The sequence below is a fragment of the Apteryx mantelli genome, chromosome 1 (assembly GCF_036417845.1).
Source record: "Apteryx mantelli isolate bAptMan1 chromosome 1, bAptMan1.hap1, whole genome shotgun sequence".
Taxonomy (NCBI): Eukaryota; Metazoa; Chordata; class Aves; order Apterygiformes; family Apterygidae; genus Apteryx; species Apteryx mantelli.
In genome coordinates this window covers 35,108,393-35,131,077 of record NC_089978.1, presented here as the reverse complement: position 1 = coordinate 35,131,077, position 22,685 = coordinate 35,108,393, and the positions used below count along the sequence as shown (strand labels likewise).

At 40.9% G+C, this 22,685-nt stretch overlaps 1 protein-coding gene across 8 annotated transcripts in view; it reads right to left on the bottom strand.

The window, feature by feature from the left end:
* Positions 1 to 22,685, bottom strand: part of ENOX1 (ecto-NOX disulfide-thiol exchanger 1) — a 367,098-nt gene that overhangs the window by 139,399 nt on the left and 205,014 nt on the right. For 7 of the 8 annotated variants that reach the window (XM_067292384.1, XM_067292410.1, XM_067292413.1 and 4 more), the window contains exons 4-5: positions 3,337 to 3,473; positions 2,329 to 2,466 (exon numbers count right to left, since the gene is read on the bottom strand). In XM_067292384.1, the coding sequence (XP_067148485.1) occupies positions 2,329 to 2,466; positions 3,337 to 3,346 (148 nt within the window). In that variant the 5' untranslated portion in view covers positions 3,347 to 3,473. Of the gene's footprint in view, positions 1 to 2,328; positions 2,467 to 3,336; positions 3,474 to 19,188; positions 19,254 to 22,685 lie in introns of those variants that run through there. The other variant, XM_013948355.2, reaches the window with a different exon arrangement.

Sequence of the window (22,685 nt, the reverse complement as noted above, 5' to 3'; positions counted from 1 at the left end):
CAGAAAGGGATAAGAACTGTTTAGGTATTTGGCCTAATATGGTGATGGAAACTGTCACTGAATGTAGATATAGTAAATATATCAGAGCAAATCTGTCTATAATTCTTTTTATGGAAAATTGTGATCAAAATTATGGATTTGCCCTGATGAAAATGTGTCAAAAACTTGTGAATCATAAGGAAATACAATTAAGTGTCAAAGCACCTATTTACCTTAAAAAATACAAGAAAGTTAGTTTCAAACAAAGCAAAGGAAAAGGAAGGAAAAGAAGTTATTCTGTTCTGAAGAGAAATCAGGCAATACTTCAGTAATTAATATTTATTACTTATTGCACCTTTCATACATTGAAAATGCTGAACAAATACCAACTGACCTGAACAACACTCCTACAAGACGTGATACACATAATTATGGAAATTAAGGTGGGGAGCTGGCAATGAACTCTGAGATCCTCCCTTGTGGGGAAAAGCGTTGCACATGAGATGAGACTGCCCTGGTAGGGATTGCAGAGCACACCTGAGGACACAATTTACACCCAAACTGGAGAGAGAGAGGAAGAGGGGTAGACAAAAAGCTGTGCAAACCCTCCATGGGATATGCAGCTGAGATGCTTATAAATGAAAGCAGTGGAAGTTGATTTTGACACAAGGCCATTTTCAGGTTTGAAGGTAATTACATTCAAGTGAAGCACACAAAAAGGACATCAATGTGTCAGTTTGGTGACTTCATTCACAGGGGCTGTGAATTCATTGGATCCTGCTCACAGTTTGGTGGGATTTCTCTACTCCTCTGCCTGGGATGGGTGCTACTGATCCCAGATCTCTGGGAAAATCCTCAGCATGCCCAGGCAGTACCCCACCAGGTTTTGCCAATGCTAGAAAATGGGAAAAGCTGTTTTCCCACCAGCATGTGTATGAGCCAAACAAGGCCCAATGAGGTCCATCTGGCACTGCCAAGAGAGGACTCTCTTGTGATGTGCCCTGCCGCATCCTGTGCTCGTTGCGGCAGTTTAATACGCTGCTTTTCCATGGGACATATGGGTCAGCCTACATAAGCTTCGAGTGAGAGACCCTCTGTTCATCTCCAGAGCACAGCACCAATACAACGCATGAGGGAGAAGACAACAGCTATACATGTTTCTTTTAATTAGGAGCGTGGCGTTAAAGTGGGAAACTGAGAATCAGTTCACAGTCTGCCCCAGCTAAATTCTCTGTTTGAGACTGATTCATTTTCAGTCAACTTTTCTGCAGCTTAGTTTACCCATCTGTAAAACAGGTAATTCAGAGCCAGATTGTTAGCTTCTGTGAACTGGCACAACTCCACTCAGTTCCTAATCTCAGGAGGGGACATATTTGGCCAAAATTAAGCTTCACTAATCCTCAATGAGTCAGACAGAGTGATTTACATCATGACCTGGCTCACCGCATCCATGTCTACATGGATGGGTGCAGATGTGACAGGAAGTTGATCTGATCCAGATGTTGCATAGCTCTTCTTAAGCTAAAGTGGCTATGCAGTTTCCAGAAGGGATCTGTCTTACGTCTGTCCAGCTCCTAACGCAGAGATGACTTGTGTCCATAGGGCACCAACCCACATAAAAATAATCTTTCTCTACCTCACAGGAGGGATGAAGTCTAATTAATCCCAGCTAATCGGGCCTCTACAGTTCCCACAGAAATCAAATGACATCAGGATTGTGTGTGAAACATGGCTGGTATTCAAAGTATTATTTTTATTTTTGTTAAAGAGAAAAAGTGATCCCCTACAAAGCTCTCCCAAACTGTAAGCAAAATAACAAAATCAAACAAGAACAACCTCCTGAAATTCAATGTATGGAGTCAAGCAGAAAGTAAATAAGCACACACCTGACAGGAGAGCTTCACTTCACTAATATTAACTGAGCATATGAACTGAATGGGCTTCATATTTCTCTCCCCACTTAATGTAACTTTACAATCTTTCTCCAGTCAAGAGTTCCCAGCCCATGGTATTCCTTGGCAGAACCTCAAGACATTCTGCTTGAATGGAGAATCAGAATTTCACACATTTCTCTCTTATGTGGCCTGCCCCCCAGTCTTGACAGAGCATGAGAATCGATGGTTTAGCTCTCTAACTTCCCCAAAGATTTTTGGCTTTTCCGCAAGGTTAAAATATAATATGGATTATATACCTATTACAAGAAGCAACTAATACATATTACGCCATATTAATCATAGATGAAGTTTTGAGAGCATATGTTCTCAGAAATCATTCCAGATGTTTTTTAAAAAGGACTGAAAGAATTCATGGACTGGTATCACAGATCTCTTTAAAAAAGAAAAATCTTACCTGTCACAAGCTGTTGTCCAGCTAATCCTACTGGAACCATCCCTAGATTATTCATAGCTGTAGCCCAAGCCGTTGGATCAGTGACTGACATGTTAAGTTGTGTGGTATCTATAGCTATACTTCCCAAACCATCAGCTGCTGCAGGAAAAGAAGCACATTATAAATAGAAAAGTCAACATGCCAAGATTTTTAACCAAAACCTTCGCAGAAAATGAGATACCAAGACCATTGCATCTTTTGGGTTTATTTTGTTTCTTAAATATGATTCACATTTTAGACCACTGATAATAGTACCTGGTACTGTGCAGAAAAAAATAAGGATATTGGGAACATTCAACAGACATTAAATGAAACAGGAGTGGTCCAAAGTGGAAAACTTTTTCACCTTGAGGACAGTCAAGCAGTGGAACAGGTTGTGCAGTCACCGTCCTTGGTGGTTTTCAACACAAACCTGGATAAAGCCCTAAGCAACCTGGTCTGACCCCATGGCTGGCCCTGCTTGAAGCAGGAGGTAGGACTAGAGACCTCCTGAGGTCCCTCCCAACCTGAAAGAATTATTCTATGATCTTATGATTTAATTTAATTATACATAACCAGTGGCAAATTGTCAGAAAGCTGTGAGAACCAAACACACTCCAAGGAAAGACCTGTTTTACATGAGGCCCTTTTTTTTTTTTTTTTTTAATAAAAGACTTAAGAATATGTTAGCCACTACCTAAACAGAGGTCAAGACAAATTGATTCACTCTGTGACATATCTAGTTTTGTCTGAAACCAAAAGAGAATTATCATTACTGTGGCCGAAACAGACTGAGTCCAGGTATGGATTTTCCTGGGCTGGGGAAGGAAGAGGGGGTCTGGGAGCCGAGGGGATTTTACCCTTCTGATCATGAACACCAAACCCAAAATGTGACCACATATCTCACATATCTGTGTATTCCCAATTCACAGCTGTAATCAGTTCCTTCCAGCTATCTTCTTATGGCCATTGCAGATCTGAGATATTTACCAGCAGCCATTGTTTTTTTCACCCGTTGCTTTTGTTCCTGTTAGACTTCTTCAACCAGGAAAAATTAACTATTGTATTAGCAGCATCTTGAGATGGGATGTCATCGAATGCAGGGCCCACACACAGCTCATTAGGCTCTGAAAGAGAACAGAAGAAATCAGCTATCAAGTGTCACATTCACTTCAAAACAACAGGCTGCTTTGAGAATCTGCTCGGAAGCTTCTGCTTGCTCTCACTGGATCGCCAGTCCCAGCCTCGTTACACACAGTTAGTGGCCGTTGTAGAGGAGTTTCAGCGAATGCTCAGCCTTGCCTGCCGAACAAACAGTGCCACGTATGAACCTGTCAGACTGCTTGCCTCTGGCTGAAAAGTCCTTCACAAATTAGGTCTTATCAGCACCTACACAGCCTCCTCAGCATGAAGGCATCAGCTGAAAGAACATTTAGGGATGAATGTGATTTTTTTTTTAACTGTTAACAATTAACTAATGTTATGAGTTTCGAGGAAATAGTTTCCTATTCTGAGATGAAAGGAAAAAAAAAACAACCCTGCAGTGACTTTCAGAAGGGAATATGCGGAGATGCAGAAATGCAACACAACCTAACAAAGCTGAGGATGATGCCTGGTCCTTAACTCACATTGTATCTTAGGCTCACAAAGGTTAGTTAATTCGATGCAGCGATGGAGCATCTGCTTCTAGTTAAAATGTGTTGCTTTCACCAGGTCTCTGTCAGACCATGAATTTTACATAACTTTACCTTTTTGCTGTTATTGTTGTTGGAGAATCTCACCGCTTCAGTGCATTGCTGACAGTAAAAAGAGGTTGAATAAGCGAACAGAATGAGAGGTGTGACCAAAGGCTGTGAGCTGACAGCACTCACAGCAGATAGAGAAAATATCGAGATTAAGATGAACACACAGATATGCCCATGCTAGGTCTTTGTGCATTGGTTATATAACTGATGGCAAAGGGAACTATTATATTTTTGGTTGGCCAGCACCTTAAAGGGTCTGATCTGCAAGTCTTTGATACTGGTGGATAGCTATCCCAACTGACTGGCTGCTTCCAGATATAAGGGGTGTGGAGGGGTCATTAATATCTGATGGGTGCATGTTGGTGACTTGTTCAGCCCTAAGACAATTATGCTGACTGTCTTTTAAAAAAGTACTTGAAAGACCTTAATTATGAGGTTTTTCAATACGCAAACCCTAAGAATTCATCTTTAGAAAAGAAACAATTAAAGTGATTATACTATATTTTAGCTCAGTTCCTCCCACACTTTTCTTTTTTCATATGATGTGCATAAAGTACAAGCTAGACAGGTTTGTATTATATCTCCCTGAAACTGTACAGATCACTTCATGGGAACATGACCACCCTAATAGCTGTAAAAGTAAAGAAAGTAGCAGGGTCAGACAATGCTGTACAGTTTTTAGTATGTTGCAATTTACAAATAACCGTATGCTAGGCTAAAAAGCATTTGCTTCAAAACTACAGTGGGTCTGTTTAAAAGTCAATATTTATCAACTCTTAATATTTGAATTTGCAATTCCAATTCTTATTTGATCTCTACTATTCATTGCACATAATATAAAATAATTTTATGATAAAATTAGCTTTTAAATAGCATCTATAAACACCAAAAACATTGAACAATAGTCCTCTGCAGGGAATGTGACTAATATCAGGCAAGCTGCCTGAGATTTATATCAAGTTTTTAAAAACTTGGTGTCTCCTGTTCAGTTCCTTAAATTCATACTTAGCTCTTTTCACTCAGGCTATAAACTTTTGACCACAAACATCTATTTCAAGGTTAGGACTGGCTGAATTATTCCTTGTCAATAAGTTATTTCTCTGTCAATACAACCCCCTTCCTCTTTAGGAGTCATTCCCAAATCAATCCTGATTTACAAGTATATGCTGAAAGCTCAGATGAGAGTGGTTCATCTATGACCCATGGATCAGACCTGGCCTCCTGCATGGTTCCATGCGTCTCATGGCCTTTCTTGTGACCGGGAGCCTAGTTGCCTTGATGTAAGTGAGAGGGCTGAGATTGGCAGCGTCTGAAGTCCAGTAGTGATAAAATGCCTCTTCATACATTTATGTGTGCTAGTTGCTTAGCCCCGTAATGTATTACCCTGCCTGCTTAGGAGGAAGGAGGTGCTGCCTCGTGGTTTCAGAAGATGACCTTCAAAGGCATCTCAAACAAGCAGGGATTACTGGGCTAAGGGGCATAAAATGCGTGTTGGACTCTCTCTGCTACCACCTCTTCCCCCCCATTGTACTGTTCTGTAAAGTGTGTGCTGAGTGACATAAGGAGATTTGCCACTGGACTTTACACTTTCCTCCCCTGCAAACCCACATTGCCAAAAATGGTAATTGGTCCATAAAGAATCAGACCCTGGGTCAGACAAACACACCTCAGCTTATTGGAAACAAAGAGGTGATTTCTTTTGCATTTGCCTCCTACCGTGATGACCACAAATTTTGAAATTTTTGTATATTTTTGTGAACCAGCTGCACGTATTTGTTAAAAACTTTGCAGAGGGGGAATAATGTGATGCCGTGAATATGAAGTAACACAGAGTCCCTGGGTTAATTTGTGAATGCCGTACTGTACTATGCCACCGGCTGTGCCTGGTTGTGCCGTGGACATCTTTGCTCTAAACATAATCTCACAGCCCACAGTGTCTCTGGACAGCGCTGCTTTCTCTCCGGCCATCAGGTCTACTGCCCTATCAGAAGGAACTAGATGCAAGGCAGGCTGAACCAGGGGAAAACTGCAAACCACATGCGAGGAGCCTGAAGTGGAACTAGTTCTATCTAACCAAGAACTGCTGCAGGCTATTTTGTCAGTGGGAGAGAGCTGAATAACAAACATAAATGCACCTATGAACACTGAATAATTTGCAGCAAGCTGCAGGCAGAACTAATGCTACATCCTAGAGGCCGTGGACTGTAGAAGCTAGTGCTTTTACAAGGGAAGATACTAATTGCAAAGATCCCTTCTGCTGACAACTCACAAATTACATTAACACAGAACAACATTATATGGCTAAAAATAATCTCACAGGCACTTCATGCCTAATTTAGAATTAACTATTAGCTTTTGTTTCAAAACTTTCAAATGTTCCAGTGTGGAAAGGGAGGGGAGGTTTCATTAATGTCCTAAATAAAATCAGCTTTGGGCAAATTTCAGTGTTTCCTTGTATAGCTTAGATACTGCGCTATTATACTCTTCATAAACACTGGAAACAAAACAAGCCAGAGAAACAAATAAGCCCACTGTATTTTCGCTGTCTAAGCCATATAAAAAGCAAAGTGATGTGTACGATGAGAAATGCATCTATTAGTAAAGGTTCTTGTTCCCTTAAAATTAACAGGAATCAGTTATAATAGGCAAGAAAGTGCAAGCTTATGCAGGGATCCTGAGCAGATGTAAATCAACACCATCTCACTGGCGTCACACCTTTAGAAAGCAATCCTGATTTATAACTGAGTAGTAATTCTATAAGCATTAATGACCTGAAGATATATGTAAAAGAAATCTGCATTTATAAACACTTTCACATGGGAGTAGCTTTACTCTAGGGGAGTAACTCCATGAGCATATGAAGCCATAATCCTGATGAACAGGAGAAAATATGTAAAGTCTTCCAGGTGCTGCTGGTTGTTGAAGCATTGGGAATGGGGGATGTTAATAATAACTTCCTTGGGAGCTTCTGATTAACAAAATTCTAATGCCAAACACAGCAAAGCAGTTCCACAAGGCATTTTTTTGTGGTTATTCTTTTTCTAGACACAAGGCAAGTAGTGATCCTTGGGTGGTGGATTGTAGAAGACACTTAGACTTTCCTCAGACTGGTTGTCAGGAAGATAAAGCACCCTCAAGTCCGTACCAACAAGCATTTCTCAGTCATAGCAGATTGTACTTAGTACACATATTTTATACCAGGCAATTAAATGCACTTACCCAAATGAACACAGAACTTGGTTATATATTGTGCATCAATTATCACAGGCAATGAATGCCATGAGACAAAGAAATTAACACAACATAAAACTAATGCAATAACACAGCAGATTGCTAAGTTAAAATCCTACCCTTTAGATATCCATAACACCACAGACAATGAATTATGACATGGAGTGAGGCTGATTAAATGTACCACAGTGAAGAGCCTCCATGGAGTGCCAGGGTCAGCAGCCAGCCCTGGGATGCAAGGAGGAGTCCTCTGCCTGGCTCCGACACAGACCTGCTCAGTGACCTTGAGTCATTTCACCTCTTTGTCTAATTTTAGCGACCACTAAATCTGTCAAGGAAAAGACTTATGCCATCAACCTTTTGAAACCCGGGATTACAAGTTGCAAAAGCATTAAATATTATTGGTGCCAATTCTTGAGACAACACAGATGGCTAGGAATGATGTGTTGTCTTGTGAACCACTACATCTAGGCAAGTTTTCCAGTTCTTAGAAGAACACGTGTGAAACATTTGTTTCTATTCACTGTGATTCATAGGACAGCAGTCATTAGGTTGGTCACGCTCCACCTGACCTGCCCCAGTAGGCAGGTCATTTACCAGATGAACTCAAGGTTTCTTCTAAAATACATCAAGTATTTTGTACAGATTCTTTCCAGTGTTTTTATTTTTCCAGCTGCAGGATGGATTTCCAATACAGAAGAAAGAAAAGAAAGAAAAGATAGACAAGGAGTTGCCATCAGTCACTATCAGTGCCTTCCTGACCATCTTTGGAGAAGAAGAAAGCTAGGAGTAGCAGCAATGAACATGATAGGTTCTTATCAGAGCCACCCTGCCTGGAGTATATGATAGAAACATCTCCAGTGTGACTCCAAAGATGACTTTTACCCCTAATATTGCATGTGCAATGTTTCAAGAAGAGGCATTGTCTTATAATTTTGCATGGTTATAGGTGAGTATGTTAACTCCTAAAAAATCTCACCTAAAATCTGGAATTCAAAAGGAGTTGAAGGAAAAACATTTTCAGCAACAATTTGCCGAAAACCGTTTACTAATTCAATTAATGAAACGTAAGATACTAGAGCAGTTCTGAAAATGTGTCTTATCTTCTGGGATGGGACCCTTACTTAGGCATCCAACATGTGCTTCAGCCCCCACAACTCTGCTGGACAGAGGTGCCTTCCAGGGTCTCCAGAGAGTCGCCCTATTTACCAAGTTTTCTCTGTCAGGTTTCCCTCTTATAGGAGGCCCTCTAAGGCACAGGTTAGTTCTGTAGGAACTGGTGCTTACCTTAAGAAAACAGTTTCATTAGGCACAAGCCAGTGAAGATAAGCAAGGTCCTACCCTTAGTGCTTCGATGGAAGCTCTGATCATGATCACATTATTCTTTTGATTTTTAGTCTTATGAATGAATTATAACACCACTGCTCATTCTAGACTATATCATTAAAAATTACATTGTCATCTTATAAACTCATAAAACATATGTTGCAGCATTAAGAGATTTCTCTTTTTAGTATATACACTGTATTTATATATTTTTGCATACTCGTAAAGGATCCTCTCCATCAATTTGCACTGAAAATAGTTAAAGAGTAAATCATGGCCATACTGATAGGACAAGACAACTTAGAGGAAAATCACAATATATTTACAGTTTCCTCTTAAATCTAACAAAGCCAATTTGCACAAAACACATTTTCTGGAAGAACTGCTCATTTGAGATGCTGCATTACTAAAATCCTCTGCCCCAGCAGTTTTTGAAGATAATACGTGGAACAGACAAAGGCCAGATTTTCCTCAGAAAGTAGAACACTGGAAGATTTCAACAGTGAAAAAATAAAACAAAGGTCTGAAAGATAAACAGGTGTTCTCTTGCGATGCTCCTTTAAAGGTCATCCAGTAATATTTCATGTTAAATCCCAAACTTCACTGGCATCCCAGAACTAAGTCTTAACAGGTTACAAATGTGCTTTTTCTTTTGTGTGCATTCTAGCAGCTGCAATCTGAATACGCTGAAGTCTATAAATAACAGAATCTGGAGGCACATTAAGCAAACCATTATAGAAGTCCAGCTTAGTGATAAAAAAGCATATGCAGTACCAAAATCATCTGGAAAAAAAAAAAAGCAATTTTTCAGGCTAGCAATGCAGTGCAGCCGTGACAAAAACAGGTCTGATCATTGCTTGAATACAGAACGCCACTGTGAATTGATGACTCTGTCAAGCTTACTTGAAATCACAAGTTTGTTAATTTGTTTCCCACTTAGGAGGGCAGTGGCCTACTGAATAAGTTAGACCAATTCCTCTTTAAATTTTTGCTCTGTAAGACTTTATATGCAACCAAAAAAATTTTTATTGAAATCTTTCAATTACTTCTAGAAGTATTTTAAAAATAGGCCTTGTATAATGCTGTTTTCAAATGAAGGCTACCAAGTGCTTCAGAAACTTGACATCCCACATCACTGTATTTCAGACAACAGAGAAAGCACCCAAAGCATCTGGACATATTGAAGGGAATTAAAATATAGTAAAGAAGATGACTCAATTGTGCTGGCTTCTATACAGTAGACACATTCAGAGAAAAAATTCCTAGTTACCTCAAAGCTAGCATTTACCCCAACCCTTCCAAAGAAGAGAATACATGAGAAAATAAGACAGATGTGATTTAAAGTCTCTCTGTAGCACAGAAATAACACAGTGAAAAGGCCTGCTTGGTTGTTTAGTTCATCTCAATGTTAATCAGACCAGAAGGGGATTCCTCAATCGAGGCATGCAGAAAAGCCGGTTTCACAAAACATTGCCGGTGTCACACCAACTGGGGCCCCAAATGCCACAGAGGTTTCTTCTTCTTCCCTTGGGACACCAAGGGATGTCTCCACACAGGCAACCTGCAGAGGGGGTGGAGAACAGGTGAGCCAAGCAGATGGCCCCAGCCCCATGGAAATGTCCCCAAGTCATAACCCAGCTGGTCTCACTGGGGAGCAACCAGCTGTCTGCAAGCGAGCAGGGAGACCTGGAGAGTCACAGGGTGGAACTCACCAGCTCGAGCCTCACCTCGGCTTTCTGGTCCTATGGGGGCACCTTTAGGTCGAGTCCCAGAGAAACCTGGGACATCCTTGCAGGAAGAGCATTTTAGCTTCCTACCGAACCTAAAAGTGAAATGCCTGTGGCAGACCCATGGGGACAGTATCATACAGTCCACCAGAGTGAGGCAGGAAAGCCTTGCTACTGAATTTCCAAATGAACACACATTACTCTCTTCTAGTCCTGGAAGACCAAGAGAGAGCTGAGTTTCGCATGGCAACATTATGTATGGAAAATCTATTTTAAGTAACTTTTTAGAAGTTTCTAAATTGTATTCATTATCATTTCTCTTTTCCTTCGAAGCCTGTATAATTGAACTCCTAGAGTTAAAGCAGCCTGTCTTTTCAGGCAGAGATTCATGGAAAAAAATTTCCCTGTCAATCAAGCTATTTTCATATTTTTAAAATATACATATATCTTTGGACCAAATTGTGACATCAGGGGACATCTAAGTGTCCTTGGCTATGTGCCTGGGTGATGTGTCGAGCACATTTTCACAAAGCACTGAAGCAATCTAAAATCATATTGATCAAAATTTTAAGCAAGACCATCATGTATTGTCTCAGTGATGCCAGTTAAGTGAGACTCTGAAAGAGACATATTGACTTGTTTTATTTGTTTTAATTCAAGGTTTCTGGTGATAAGTTTTGCTTAAAAGAAAAACTACTATCTCTTTTATCAACTATATCTCTCCTCTTTTCAAAAGCTGCCATCACCTCTTAGCACATCACATTCAGGATCTTTTCTCCATCTATAAGCTCTGAATTGGTAGTGTGCTCCCTGGTCTCATTTATCTTCAGTTCCTTCCATTCCTCTTAGTATATCACCTGTTCTTCTCCATTTACCTCACAATTTTCTTTTTTGCTTTTCTTCATTTTTTTTTTGTTTCCATCCATTGATTTCATGCTTCCCCTTACAACAAAGGCACATTTCTTGCTTTACTCTGCCACGGGCGATCCCCTCATTCAAACATCTCTTCACAGCCAAGACACAATATTGTCTATTATACTGTGTTCTGTTTCATTGTGTGGGGGAGATTCATCTCACCTAATTTCAGCTAAAGTAGACATCTGGGTCTGAGCTCTTCTGCTGCCTTCATCATCAGTGGGGAGAAACAGATTCTTCAGGTGATCTATTTTAGACATCTGCCTCACTATGCCATGAAACACACCTCGAAGGTATGCATCTCCCTTCACTGGCACTCTCTTCTATTCAAGTCTACGCTGCAGTTTTGGATGAGGACATTACTTTTCGAACACTCAAGGGATGAGCTGGGTTGTGCCAAGCAAATTGCACCTTGGGAGTCCAGCCACCACTCAGCTACCTACTTGCCATATATGAATCCCAGCAAGACACTCAATTCTGAGGGATTTGGCTCCCACGTGTGTCCTTTTCCTGCCTGGTAATTCCAGCACAGCAAAGCTCAAGGGAACAGATATTATGAGTCAGATTGCAATAACTCAGGAGAATGTCCCCAAATATAGATACATATATATATTTAGAGAGAGAGATGTCTTGCTTTCTGATTTTTTTCTTGCACATCCCCAGTGAATAGGCGAACATATGACTATTAGTGTTTGATAACGGGAGCTGCCCACTCAAATACATTTCCTACAGTTGTGTTGCCCTAACTCTGCCTGCTCTCTGGAGACAGAATTCATTCCAGCCCCTTTCTTCCTGCTTCCAAATGAATCCTATCCCCCTCACCCCATTTCTTTTCCAGACACTGAACTCCCTTGCTCCCTGCAGCTCCTGTTTTAAAGATTAGTGAGGACCACACACTGCACTCGGCTCCTACGCTCCCCTCGTTTCTGCCCATAAGCCTTGTCCAGGCTGCTACTGGCTTTCTTTGTCCTTTGTGGCCTGCTCTGGGGCAGCTCTCTCTTTGAATTAGGAGGTGAGAACAGCTACAGTGAGTTTCCCTCTGTCCTTTCCCTTGTACCGGGCTGGATGCTGTTATAAATAAAGGAAACAAAGAAGTTTTCCCATTTCACACAGGACAGAGCAGAGCTTCCAGGACATTTTGCTCTGTCATTGCCATTAGCTTTCAGCAGAGATTGATGTTGCTAAGTGGAGCCAGGAATTTTCTCTCTTTTTCAAGCTTTTGAGTGCATGGGACCATGAACAAGTTGCCGCAGGGCTGCAGACTTAGGGAATATCACATACTCTGTGGGTGGGCTCCTGTTTATGGGACACTCAGATACCTTCTTTCCCGCTGAGGAAGAGGTGATCCCATATTTAAGAGAAGGTCAGATCAGGCAAACACACAGTTACTGTGCATCTGCTGTGCTCAGGAAAACAAAAAGTCACTTGTGGGCTTCCCCCTTTTCACTGGCTGCTGAGGACCGGGGCGGAGGGTGCTCCAGCTACAAATCACAGTGAATATAATGATGCTAAAAGCCCTCCCTTTGAGTGGTCCTGCTATACCTTTACCCAGCTAACAACCCTTCCACTCCCCTTTCCTTGATGCGCTCTCTTGTGCATATGTATTTGTCTTCTCCAGTTTCATTTATAACTCTTCAGGGCAGCAAATAGTGGGGATTTTCCCTCAGGCAGGGCTAAAACCTACTAGAGCCCCAGCGATCTTTGTGCTGTAATTGGGCTGACCCCGGTTTTTGGGTTTCGCCAGGAGCGCCCCTGGGCAGGGGTGTCACCGTGCTGGCAAGGACTGAGCTCTAGGGCATGGCCACCCTTCTGCCAGGCATTTGTGCAGCACCTCATGCAGCCAGGCTTTTGTCCCATGAAAGACTTTTAAGATGCTACTGTGATATAAAACTGTGAATGCTGATGATGATAATATCCCCCTCTCTCCTCATGCAGTCCCTCCATCTCTTTCACGTAGTTAAAAATCCTTTCACCCACCCTTTTCTGACGTGACGTGTGTTTGTTTGTCTTGTCTTATTTGAATTATAAGCTCTTCAGGCCAGAGAATGTGCCTTTATCTATGTTGGTAGAGTACAATGTAAATTTACTGCACTATATAAATATTTTCTAATAACAAGGGCAATAACAAGAATAATATATTTACTTTACTGTAATACAGCATTTCCGGGCTTCAAGATACAACCCAGAGTCAACAACAAGACCAAAAAATTCACAGAACCTTTCATCATGAAGTGGGAACCTTGAAGTCACTGTGTGAAACTTTGGTAAATTAGTTACCTATATTCATAAATAGCATTTGTTACTGCAGTAAAAATCATTGGAAATTGGCCCTCTGGAAAACATAAAGCAGAATGTAACCAGTGTAAACCAGCAGAGCACTGCTTAACATGAGTATTATGAGGGTCACAAATGGTCTGCTGGTTACTTTTTAAACAAACATAATGTTAATAATTTCACTGCGGCATTATGAATAAAGCATTTAGCCTGTAGCTATGGATATGGTAACTGATGGTTTGGACTTGTTTGTTTATATTGTCATCTAGCAGGCTCGTGTACCATGCTGTCTTGGGACCGAACCTTGCCTTCAGCCCACGGATGTGCAGCGGAGGTAGCCTGCATGGCCGAGGTGCCCAGGGTGCAGGCAGTTCCTGCGGCTCAGCGGCCTCTGCTCCATCGCCGAGCAGGGAGCAGAGAGCTCCCCTGGCACCCTGCGAGGCAGATCAGGGTGCCAGGCTCAGTACCTGTGCCTTTCTGGCACTGTCTCCGATCATGTTGTCCATGAGTTGTATTTTTGAGCTGCGAGGTATTCAATTAATCAAAAATTCTGGCGATGCAAGGGATTAAACTGACAGGAGTACAAGGCGCCCTTATTTATCCATGTGATACCACAGGAGGTGCGAAGCAGATATATGGAGAGACAAAGCCCAGTCCATTGAATTTACAATCTAAATAGACAATGTTTTGTGAGACCAGCATATTTCTGTCTAAAATGTATGGTTTAATTTAGGAGTGCCTTGGTGACACTGGTGGCCTGTGATATATAAATGGTCAGGTTAAATGACCTATTTGCCTTCTTGTCTGAAGCTCAGAGCAACAGCAACTAGAGCGGTTTGAACAGGTCACATTTGTTATTCTTTTAATTGCCTGCTAATATTTCTTTCAGTAGGAAAGACTAATAGGCCTCTTCTATCTCTAACTGTCTTCCAAACTATCTGAAATTGCAGATTGACCAAAACAAATAAGTGGTCTTCTGTTCTCTAGAAATGGAAAAGGAACAGGACCAGGATCCAGGAGATTTCTGTTCCTCATATAGCTCTGCAATAGACCCTGGGCAAGTCATTTAAACTGTCTGTGCCTTGATTCCCCACTCGTGAAATGGGGTGATACTACTTTCTTTATCTCACACTTTATTCATCTTGCCTAGTTTGGCTGTTTTATGTTCACGGGATATGCCCAGTGTCACAGGACCATGTCCTGTGTCTGCATATAACACAGGATTGTATGAGGTCAAAGAACTTAGTTTTTTTTTTCTAGTAAAAAACAAAACCAAAGCAAGGAAGAAGAAACAAAAAAGACAATGATCATAATTTCTCATGGAATCACTATCTATCTGAATGTGGAGAAAATAGCAAGTTTCCTTTAAAAGGACTGGCAATGAAATTCACACTCTGTCAGGTGTAAATTACAGCCTGTATCTCATCCTGTTCTATCTGCAGCTCCTTTCTTAGTCATGCATAGCAGCAGTGTACAAAAATATTATCTGTGTGTGATCAAGCAAGTATGGGCACATAGGATGCAAACAAAATATGAGCCTTTTTAAAAACTGCTTACGGATATCTTAAAAGAAAATTAAAAAGTTTGTAATCAGGTCATTTCTCAATCAGATAACTGATTTATGGTAAAAACGTTTGGGAACACAATTCAAATATATCTATAATTTTTTTTGCTCTAGGAAGGTATAGAGAACTGGGTTAGCTAAAAGTAAACCATAAAAAAAAATCAAAAAATAAATCCCATGAACAAATGATTGTATTCTGCAACCACAGAAATACAGAACACTTAATTAAGCCTTTATCATAATAGAGCTGCTCACTCGACTAGCATGGGAGATGTGCTTTTCACCTTTTTTTTCCTAGTATTTGGCATGAGACCTTAAGATTGCACGTGCTTTACGACATTTAATAGATGACTACAGGCAAATATCTCTACACCACACTAAACTCGGCAGAAATCCAGCTTCATCTGTGCTCATCTTTGAAATGGTGAACTCCTCCCCAAGTCCCGTGGTGTGTTTATGAACGACACTGTGAAATGCATCACTGACACACAGCAAATCATCACCAAGTTCTGGAAAAGCTTCCAGATGGGGCTGTAGCACATTGTCATGTTAGTGTTTATTTCAGTGTACGAATAAGATTTAAGTCTCAGTAGAAATGCAGTATTATTAATTTTCCTGAGGAACACTGCCACTAGCTGCAAGGGGCAAGCATATTCAGTTAAATATCATGGCCAGAAATTCTTGAGCTAGAAAATTCTCTCTGTTACGTTGCCAATTTCTCTTCTTTCAGGAATAGTTTGAAAGTCTTAACTGTCAAGCTAACTATACTCAGACTCTACCTAAGCCTTACTCCTGACTAGCCCTCCAAATAGTTACCCTGATGTCTGCAACAGCTCAGAGAAGAAGCAAAAATTTTTCAAGATATTAACCTAAACTCTTTCTTGCACCACTGAACTTAAGAATTTTCTTATTTGATAAATGCATCACTAAAACAATTTCATGTGGTTTCTCAGCGAGTGAAAAGAGGTGCTCTACCTGCTGCAAGTGGATATAGACTCTCTGAAGAATCTGCAGACAACGTAACAGGCTTCCACAGTCATCTCTGGCACAGCCTTTGGACTCACCAAGATAAGGTGATGAAGCTTTTACCCTTGGCTTCCAAGAAATCAACATCTGAGCCAGTAAATTCTGCTTAATTGGGGAACATGCCTGTTTCTATATGTGCTATAATAACGAAGATACATGCTCCATCTTATCTTGGTGGTACTAAGATTCATGTATGCAGATCCATCAGTGAGAATGGCCTGGCCTCTGTTATCATTAATTGAAGCATATTAAGAGACTTGGCAGAAAAAAAAAAACAAATTTGAAATGTCAAGAGACAGATCCATCTAGTTTCACATCCTGTTGTTATAATATACCTTAATTATAGTTAATTAGGAGATATTGTTCCTGGTGGAAGAGCATCCAAGGCAGCTTTTGTGGGTGATTAAACACTGAACAGAATCTGATGCATTTGTTGAATGCAGGATCTGTTTATTATGACTATATGACTCTATCTAGAATATCGTTCCTACTGCATAGAAAACAAAATGAGTCACAGGCCAAAAATATTTCACTTGTCTCATGACGTTTTAAAATTCCCAGTTGCCTTCTTAAATTTTCTACTCCTGGCCTCTTAGGACTCTAGAGCATGACCCAGCTCCCACTGAAGTTAATCAGGGACTTCTCAGTTGGCTTCAACAGAGCAACATCAGATCCTAAATGAACAGCAGGTAGAGGAGAGGGCTAAGGGAAAACAGTTGCTACAGGGATTCACCTTTGTGGAAAAATAATGCAGTTGGACACAATGTCAATGAGGGTTTCAATGCCATTTGTGAAAGAATAATCTTTGATTTATTGGTAGAGTGTGATTAGCTGGAATCCTTTCCTCATACAGTATAAAATACAATAAGTGGAAACTCAGGCCAAAACCATGAGCTCAGCTTCTGCCAGCATCAATAAGGTTTGTGCACATTCATTGATCTATGACTGTATATGACCCTGAAATATGTTTTGCTGGGCTGCCTGAGTTCATTGCTCATGCTCAGAATAGAAATGGCAGGATTGGCTTTATTATTGAAAAATAAGCAGTGCATGTCTTCTGCCTGAAAAGAAACCACATTAGCATTTATGAAGTAATCGTCTCTTGCTCTCTCTCTCTCTCTCTCTCCTTTTTTTATGTAATATGATTGGCTAGTTTACCTGTAGTAGAAAAGATCTTGTTTATTGTAAATTCTACACACTCTGGATTCCTAAACTCTCCTTTACTCTGGACTGTAACAATTGTGATAAATCATTTGCTATTTACTCTTTAATACAATTTTTTTGTTTGGTTGGTTTGAGCAAAGAATATTATTCAAAAAGTAAAAAGCAAAACCACTCTTTTAATACATTTTTCCATTCCCAGTGATGTATTTTATCTTTGATATGTGATCCAGCTATTTAACTACCTCTCACCACTTCTTCCATGAATTGTTTATACAGCAACTTGGCAGCATAATTTGCATATCACAGGAAAGATCCCATTACATGTTCCCAGAGGTGTGGTTTCACCAGCTTTATCACTTTCTGCCACCTATGCATATCCCTGAAGCACAGTGTCTGGTTAATCCAGAAAAGCATTTCTTGGCTGGCAATAGCAATTAAACATTAATGGTGCAGTTACAAAATTTTCAATCACTCAAAACTTATCTCTCCATTGTCTTCCATAAAAATAATATATAAAAAATATATTTATCTTTTCATACAAATTTTCCCTGCCACAGGAAGATCACAGAGCATTACTTTTACTGTATTCTATTCAACAGTTGTAGACTTGACCTAAAATAATTAGACAAGGAACAAAAACATGAAGGATGAAGAGTTGAAAAGAAGAGAAACAAGCTTAGAAGCAGAGTAATTCAAGGTATGACAGAAGAGTCAGAGAAAACTTGAAGCTGAACACTGCATTATGCTTCCCAGATTGTTAGTCTGTGATGAAGGGGACACTGGCTTGAGCTGCAGGTTAGTTTCTTGGTCATCAAAAGCCCATGTCTGGGCATATTTCAGATTATTCTTCAGCCATTGTAATGTGGAAAAACTGGCAGTAGCATAACTTTCCCTGAGAGGAACCTTTATTCCAAGGGCACTCCTAGCAACATCAAAGCATACAACCATGGGGAATTAGGGGATAGAAATTCAAGATCCACAGTAAAACACCAACAAATTTCCTTGCACAAAGCATTGCTGACCTCAGATGCTCTCTCTATAAGCAGACTAACATTCGTGCAGCTTCAAATAGCACCATCTGACAAAGAGTTGAGGGGAACAAGCATTGCAGGTGCTAAATCCTGCTACCTTTGCTTGTCTCTGCAAATCCTTCCTGCAGTAAAAGGCTGCACACATGAAATTTCAGAAGGACAAATCCAGTCTGGGTGAAATTTGTAGTATGAGATCTAGAGTTGACTTATTAACAAAAACAGCCTCCTGAGAAAGTACCCCAGATGACAGTAGTAGCACACATCAGTTGTAAACAGTGCAATACCTGCCCCAGCACACTTCTATATGGCAAAATGACAAACCCACAAAATCCTTAATATCATGAAAGATGGAAGGCAGAGAAGTGGTTGATTCACTGACAAAACTAAGGGGCTATGGAGTCACTACCCTTTGAGTCACAAAGTCAACCTCAGTGTGCAGCGATTGAAGCTTGTTATTCCCCCATAGCCTGAGAGTGCGTTATATAGTGCAATAGCTAGCAGCCCCAGTGACATAGCAAAAGGCAGATTAAGCACAGCTGTCCCCTCAGGTCCAGGGATAGCCTGGTTGGCAGTGAGGAAAATTCAAACTGTTCCTGCCTGTTTGAAAGAGAGAGTTTGGTTTCCAAGTCTGTCAGCATGATTCTTTCTGAACGCATTGTGCTGCTGACATGCCACCCTGACATTTCAGTTTGGTAATACAAAAAAACCCAAGAAGTCAGGTTATAAAATCAAATATGATGTTTTCTGCATGTTAAAAGAAGACTGTTTCCACTGAGACCTGGAAACTCAAAATGTGGCAGTGCTGTGCCAGTACATGAAAACCAAAAAATGGAACTGACCTGGGTTTCATGGTTCAAGCGTGTAGTGGCAGGGATCCCGGTACTACTTCCAAATTCAATACTTGAATAAACACAGTTGTAGTTTCTTGAAGTGGATGCTTTTAATGCAATCTGAAAAGGGTGAGAGAAAGGGCATACTCCTAAAGCCTATATTTTTTAGGTAGAAATAATTCTGCCTGGAGAAACCCGGCTTGTGATTGTTTGCTATTAAAACTGTACGGTAGAGAGGGAGCGTCTTTGAGTTCACATACTTAACGCTCAGTGGTGTGTCTGCAGAGTGGCAGGAAATAAACAACAGCGAGGACGGGTTAACCAGAGACCTGCTGGCTAAAATCTATATGCCTGGTAACAGAAAGAAGGTGGCTGCAAGGTCAGACATAGTTTAATTGTTTCTAATGTGAGGATCAGCCACAGAGCTACAAGCCAGAAAGACTGCTATAACAAACTGCAGGCACTGCTCACCTCTCCCCCAGACCCAAAACAGCAGTTGCACATTTCATTTTAGTCTTTCTCAACTGATCAAGAACATCCTATTGTTCCCTGAATATAGCACCAGAGCAAAACCTCTATACAGTAAATAGAAAGAGAGGACAGGGAGATTAAATAAGCTACCTATGCATGGATCTCCATTGGAGTATCTAAACACCACCAATCTCACACCAAGAAACTGCATTCTCCATTCTTATTTCTGAAGACAGCTGTGTGCCTCCTGGAGAAATGCCACTATTCTGCCATAATTGCATTGTACTGAGGAAGCAACCACACAGAAGGTCAAACAAACTCACATAAAAATGTCTCAGGCTGAGCCTGATCTGAGAAGGTAGAAAAATTCCCTTATTTGGCATCTGCCTATTTCACCACTGCTGCAACAGATTTCCCTTTGTTCACAATTGTGGCAGGCAGGAAAAAGAAACGCTTGTTGAAGTCACCAGCCACAGCTCACAGGGGACCTAAAAAAGACCAGCAGTGGATGCAGACTTAGATACAGAGCTGGGCAGAGCACAAGACAGAGACAGGACTGAGAGCTGGGAAGTCCAGACGTGGGGAGGGCCTGAGAGGAAGAGGAAGGGCAGCTGCCTGCTACACTCAGAGATGTGCAGAGGAAGGACGAGCAACGCTAACCTTAACAAGAGCTTGCTCAGCTGCAAGATGTAAAGGATACAGTAGACATTTTCCAGATGAAGATCTGTCAAAAGCACTGATGCTGGCAGAAGTCAGATGTGTTTGGAGAGAGTTTGCTAACAATCTTCTGTGTTACTTTTCTCAGAAAAAGACTGGGGTGCTCCCCCAAAAAGCAAAATGACTGTATAACAGAATTATAGCAGAGCAGTTCTGGGGAGACACCCATTGTCATGGGGAAACATAACGTAGTACTGCAGTTACATATATTTGTTGCATACAGAGTATTTATAGATGGTAACCTGGGCAATTTCATACCTCTAGATATTTATCCTATGCTTGCAAAGTGAAATGGTATTTTTCATCCCATCTTGACTGGAAAAGATAATACATTTAGGGTATAAATTGTTTAGAATTACTTGTTAATGCTATTGACTTTTCTGTATCTGCTTGTTAGAGGGACAGGAGGGAGACGGATAATACTTTAAACATAAAATCATAGAGGAGAACAAACAGAGAGAAAGCTTTGTTTTCAACATGTTTAAACTGTTCAAATGACAGGAACTGGTTGCCTTGGAAGCAGATCTGCAGCTGAATGAAACCTTTCACCTGTCCAAAGTATGAAATATTTATTATTTGAGGGTGACTAGAGATTCGATAAAGCCAGACGTGATGTAGAAAGCAGACTCTGGCTCATCACTTCCACAAATTACAGAGGTCCTGTGGCAGCCAGATTAGACTTGGCCACAGAGAAAGGAAAGTGGGCTCAGTTATGGTATTGCATGTTGGGATAAATAAAACAAGAGGAAGTAACATATTCGACTCTCTATATGATTTAGCCAGGTTTGTGAAGCAAAACGCTGATGCTCCTCCTATACTGTGTGTGGTAAGGCTGCAAATGTTATTGTTTCCAATTAGAGAGAAGAGTCCACTCTCTCTTTAGATATTTACTTTTCCAATAAAATATTCTTGGCCACTTGTTTCCCCATTAAAATTGCCCAGTGTTTTTGTCTTGTAGAAGTTGTTGGGTTTTTTTTCTTCTTTTGTGTGTGTTGGAGTTAATTTATTATAGGGCTGAAACTTGGCAGAGATCCAGACAGAACAATCTAAAAAATGTTCATACTAAAATTCAGTGATGGGATTCTTTGTTTATTTTATTGCGGAGTGTCCCTGAGACTTTGAACCTACAAAATGGAACTCAGTTGATGCACAAGTGGGCATGTAATCCAGTTTGCTTTATTTTTCAGGAAGACATTAGACATCTCTGTTGCTGCCGACACAATCCTGAATACGAACAAAAGCCAGAGCCATTACTTAAGAAAGTGATGTTTTTGTGTAGCTAATTTCAGCAGAAAATCACACTTTAAAAGAACCTTGACATTTTTGCACTTTACTACATTTTTTTTTCTCAGAAAAACTGGATTTCCAAGGACTTTGACATCCTTACTATTGTTAAAAAGGTTTTATGTCTGCATTCAAGTGGTGCTGAAATTGTCTAATTAAGCTAAGAGGTAAAAATAAAGTCCAATGCCATCATATCCTAAATTGTACTACAATAAACTACAATATTTGTGCTGCACGCGCGTGCGTGTGTGTGTGTGTGTGTGTATGTGTGTGTTTGGAAAGTTGTAGAGTTAACACACAACAACAAAGTACAATGCTTCCTTTCAGTTCAGGCTGCTTCCTTATCACATTGCACATGGCAATTTCATCAAGATTTTAACAGTAGATATTGGATCAGATAACACTATTTCGAGGCAGGATTGCAGGCTCTTGGGCGCTGCGCAGAATTGATTCTGCACTAGCAGTTAAAATGGAAGCGAGAAACGGACAAGACGGGGAGGTGAGGAGGGGAGGAAGAAGACCACTAGAAAAGAGGTGAGATGGTATCAGGACAACGTTGCTATACGAATGGCACCACCATGACTAGAGACTGATGCATATTCTGTTGGCAAATGGGGGCTCCTGGCTTCACCGTGGCAGGTAATGTTCATCTCTAGCCTCTGTTCACAGCACAATAGACCTTAACGTGTTAACCAGTCCCCTGGTCCAGCTACGCTGCTCTGGCACTATCCCTGTGCCTTACTAGGGTGCTCCCCTGACCCTGGGCAGGAGCACTTTCTGGTCTCTCGCACATAATGCTCATTATGTGCTGAGGAAAGCGGGCTTTCCTAGCCTGCGCCTTCATGTTTATTGCTTTCGTGCAAATTACTCCCTCCAAGCCTGCTACAGTAACTCTTACAGAGCGCTGTGCTTACACTTCCCCAAAGAGTTTGCTGGGAGAGAGGTTGCTAGACTCCAAGTGCACCAAAAAGTGCAGAACGTGCCTTCTTCCCTGCCTTTCCATCTGCCTGGAATACCCCCCTCCTTTCCCACCG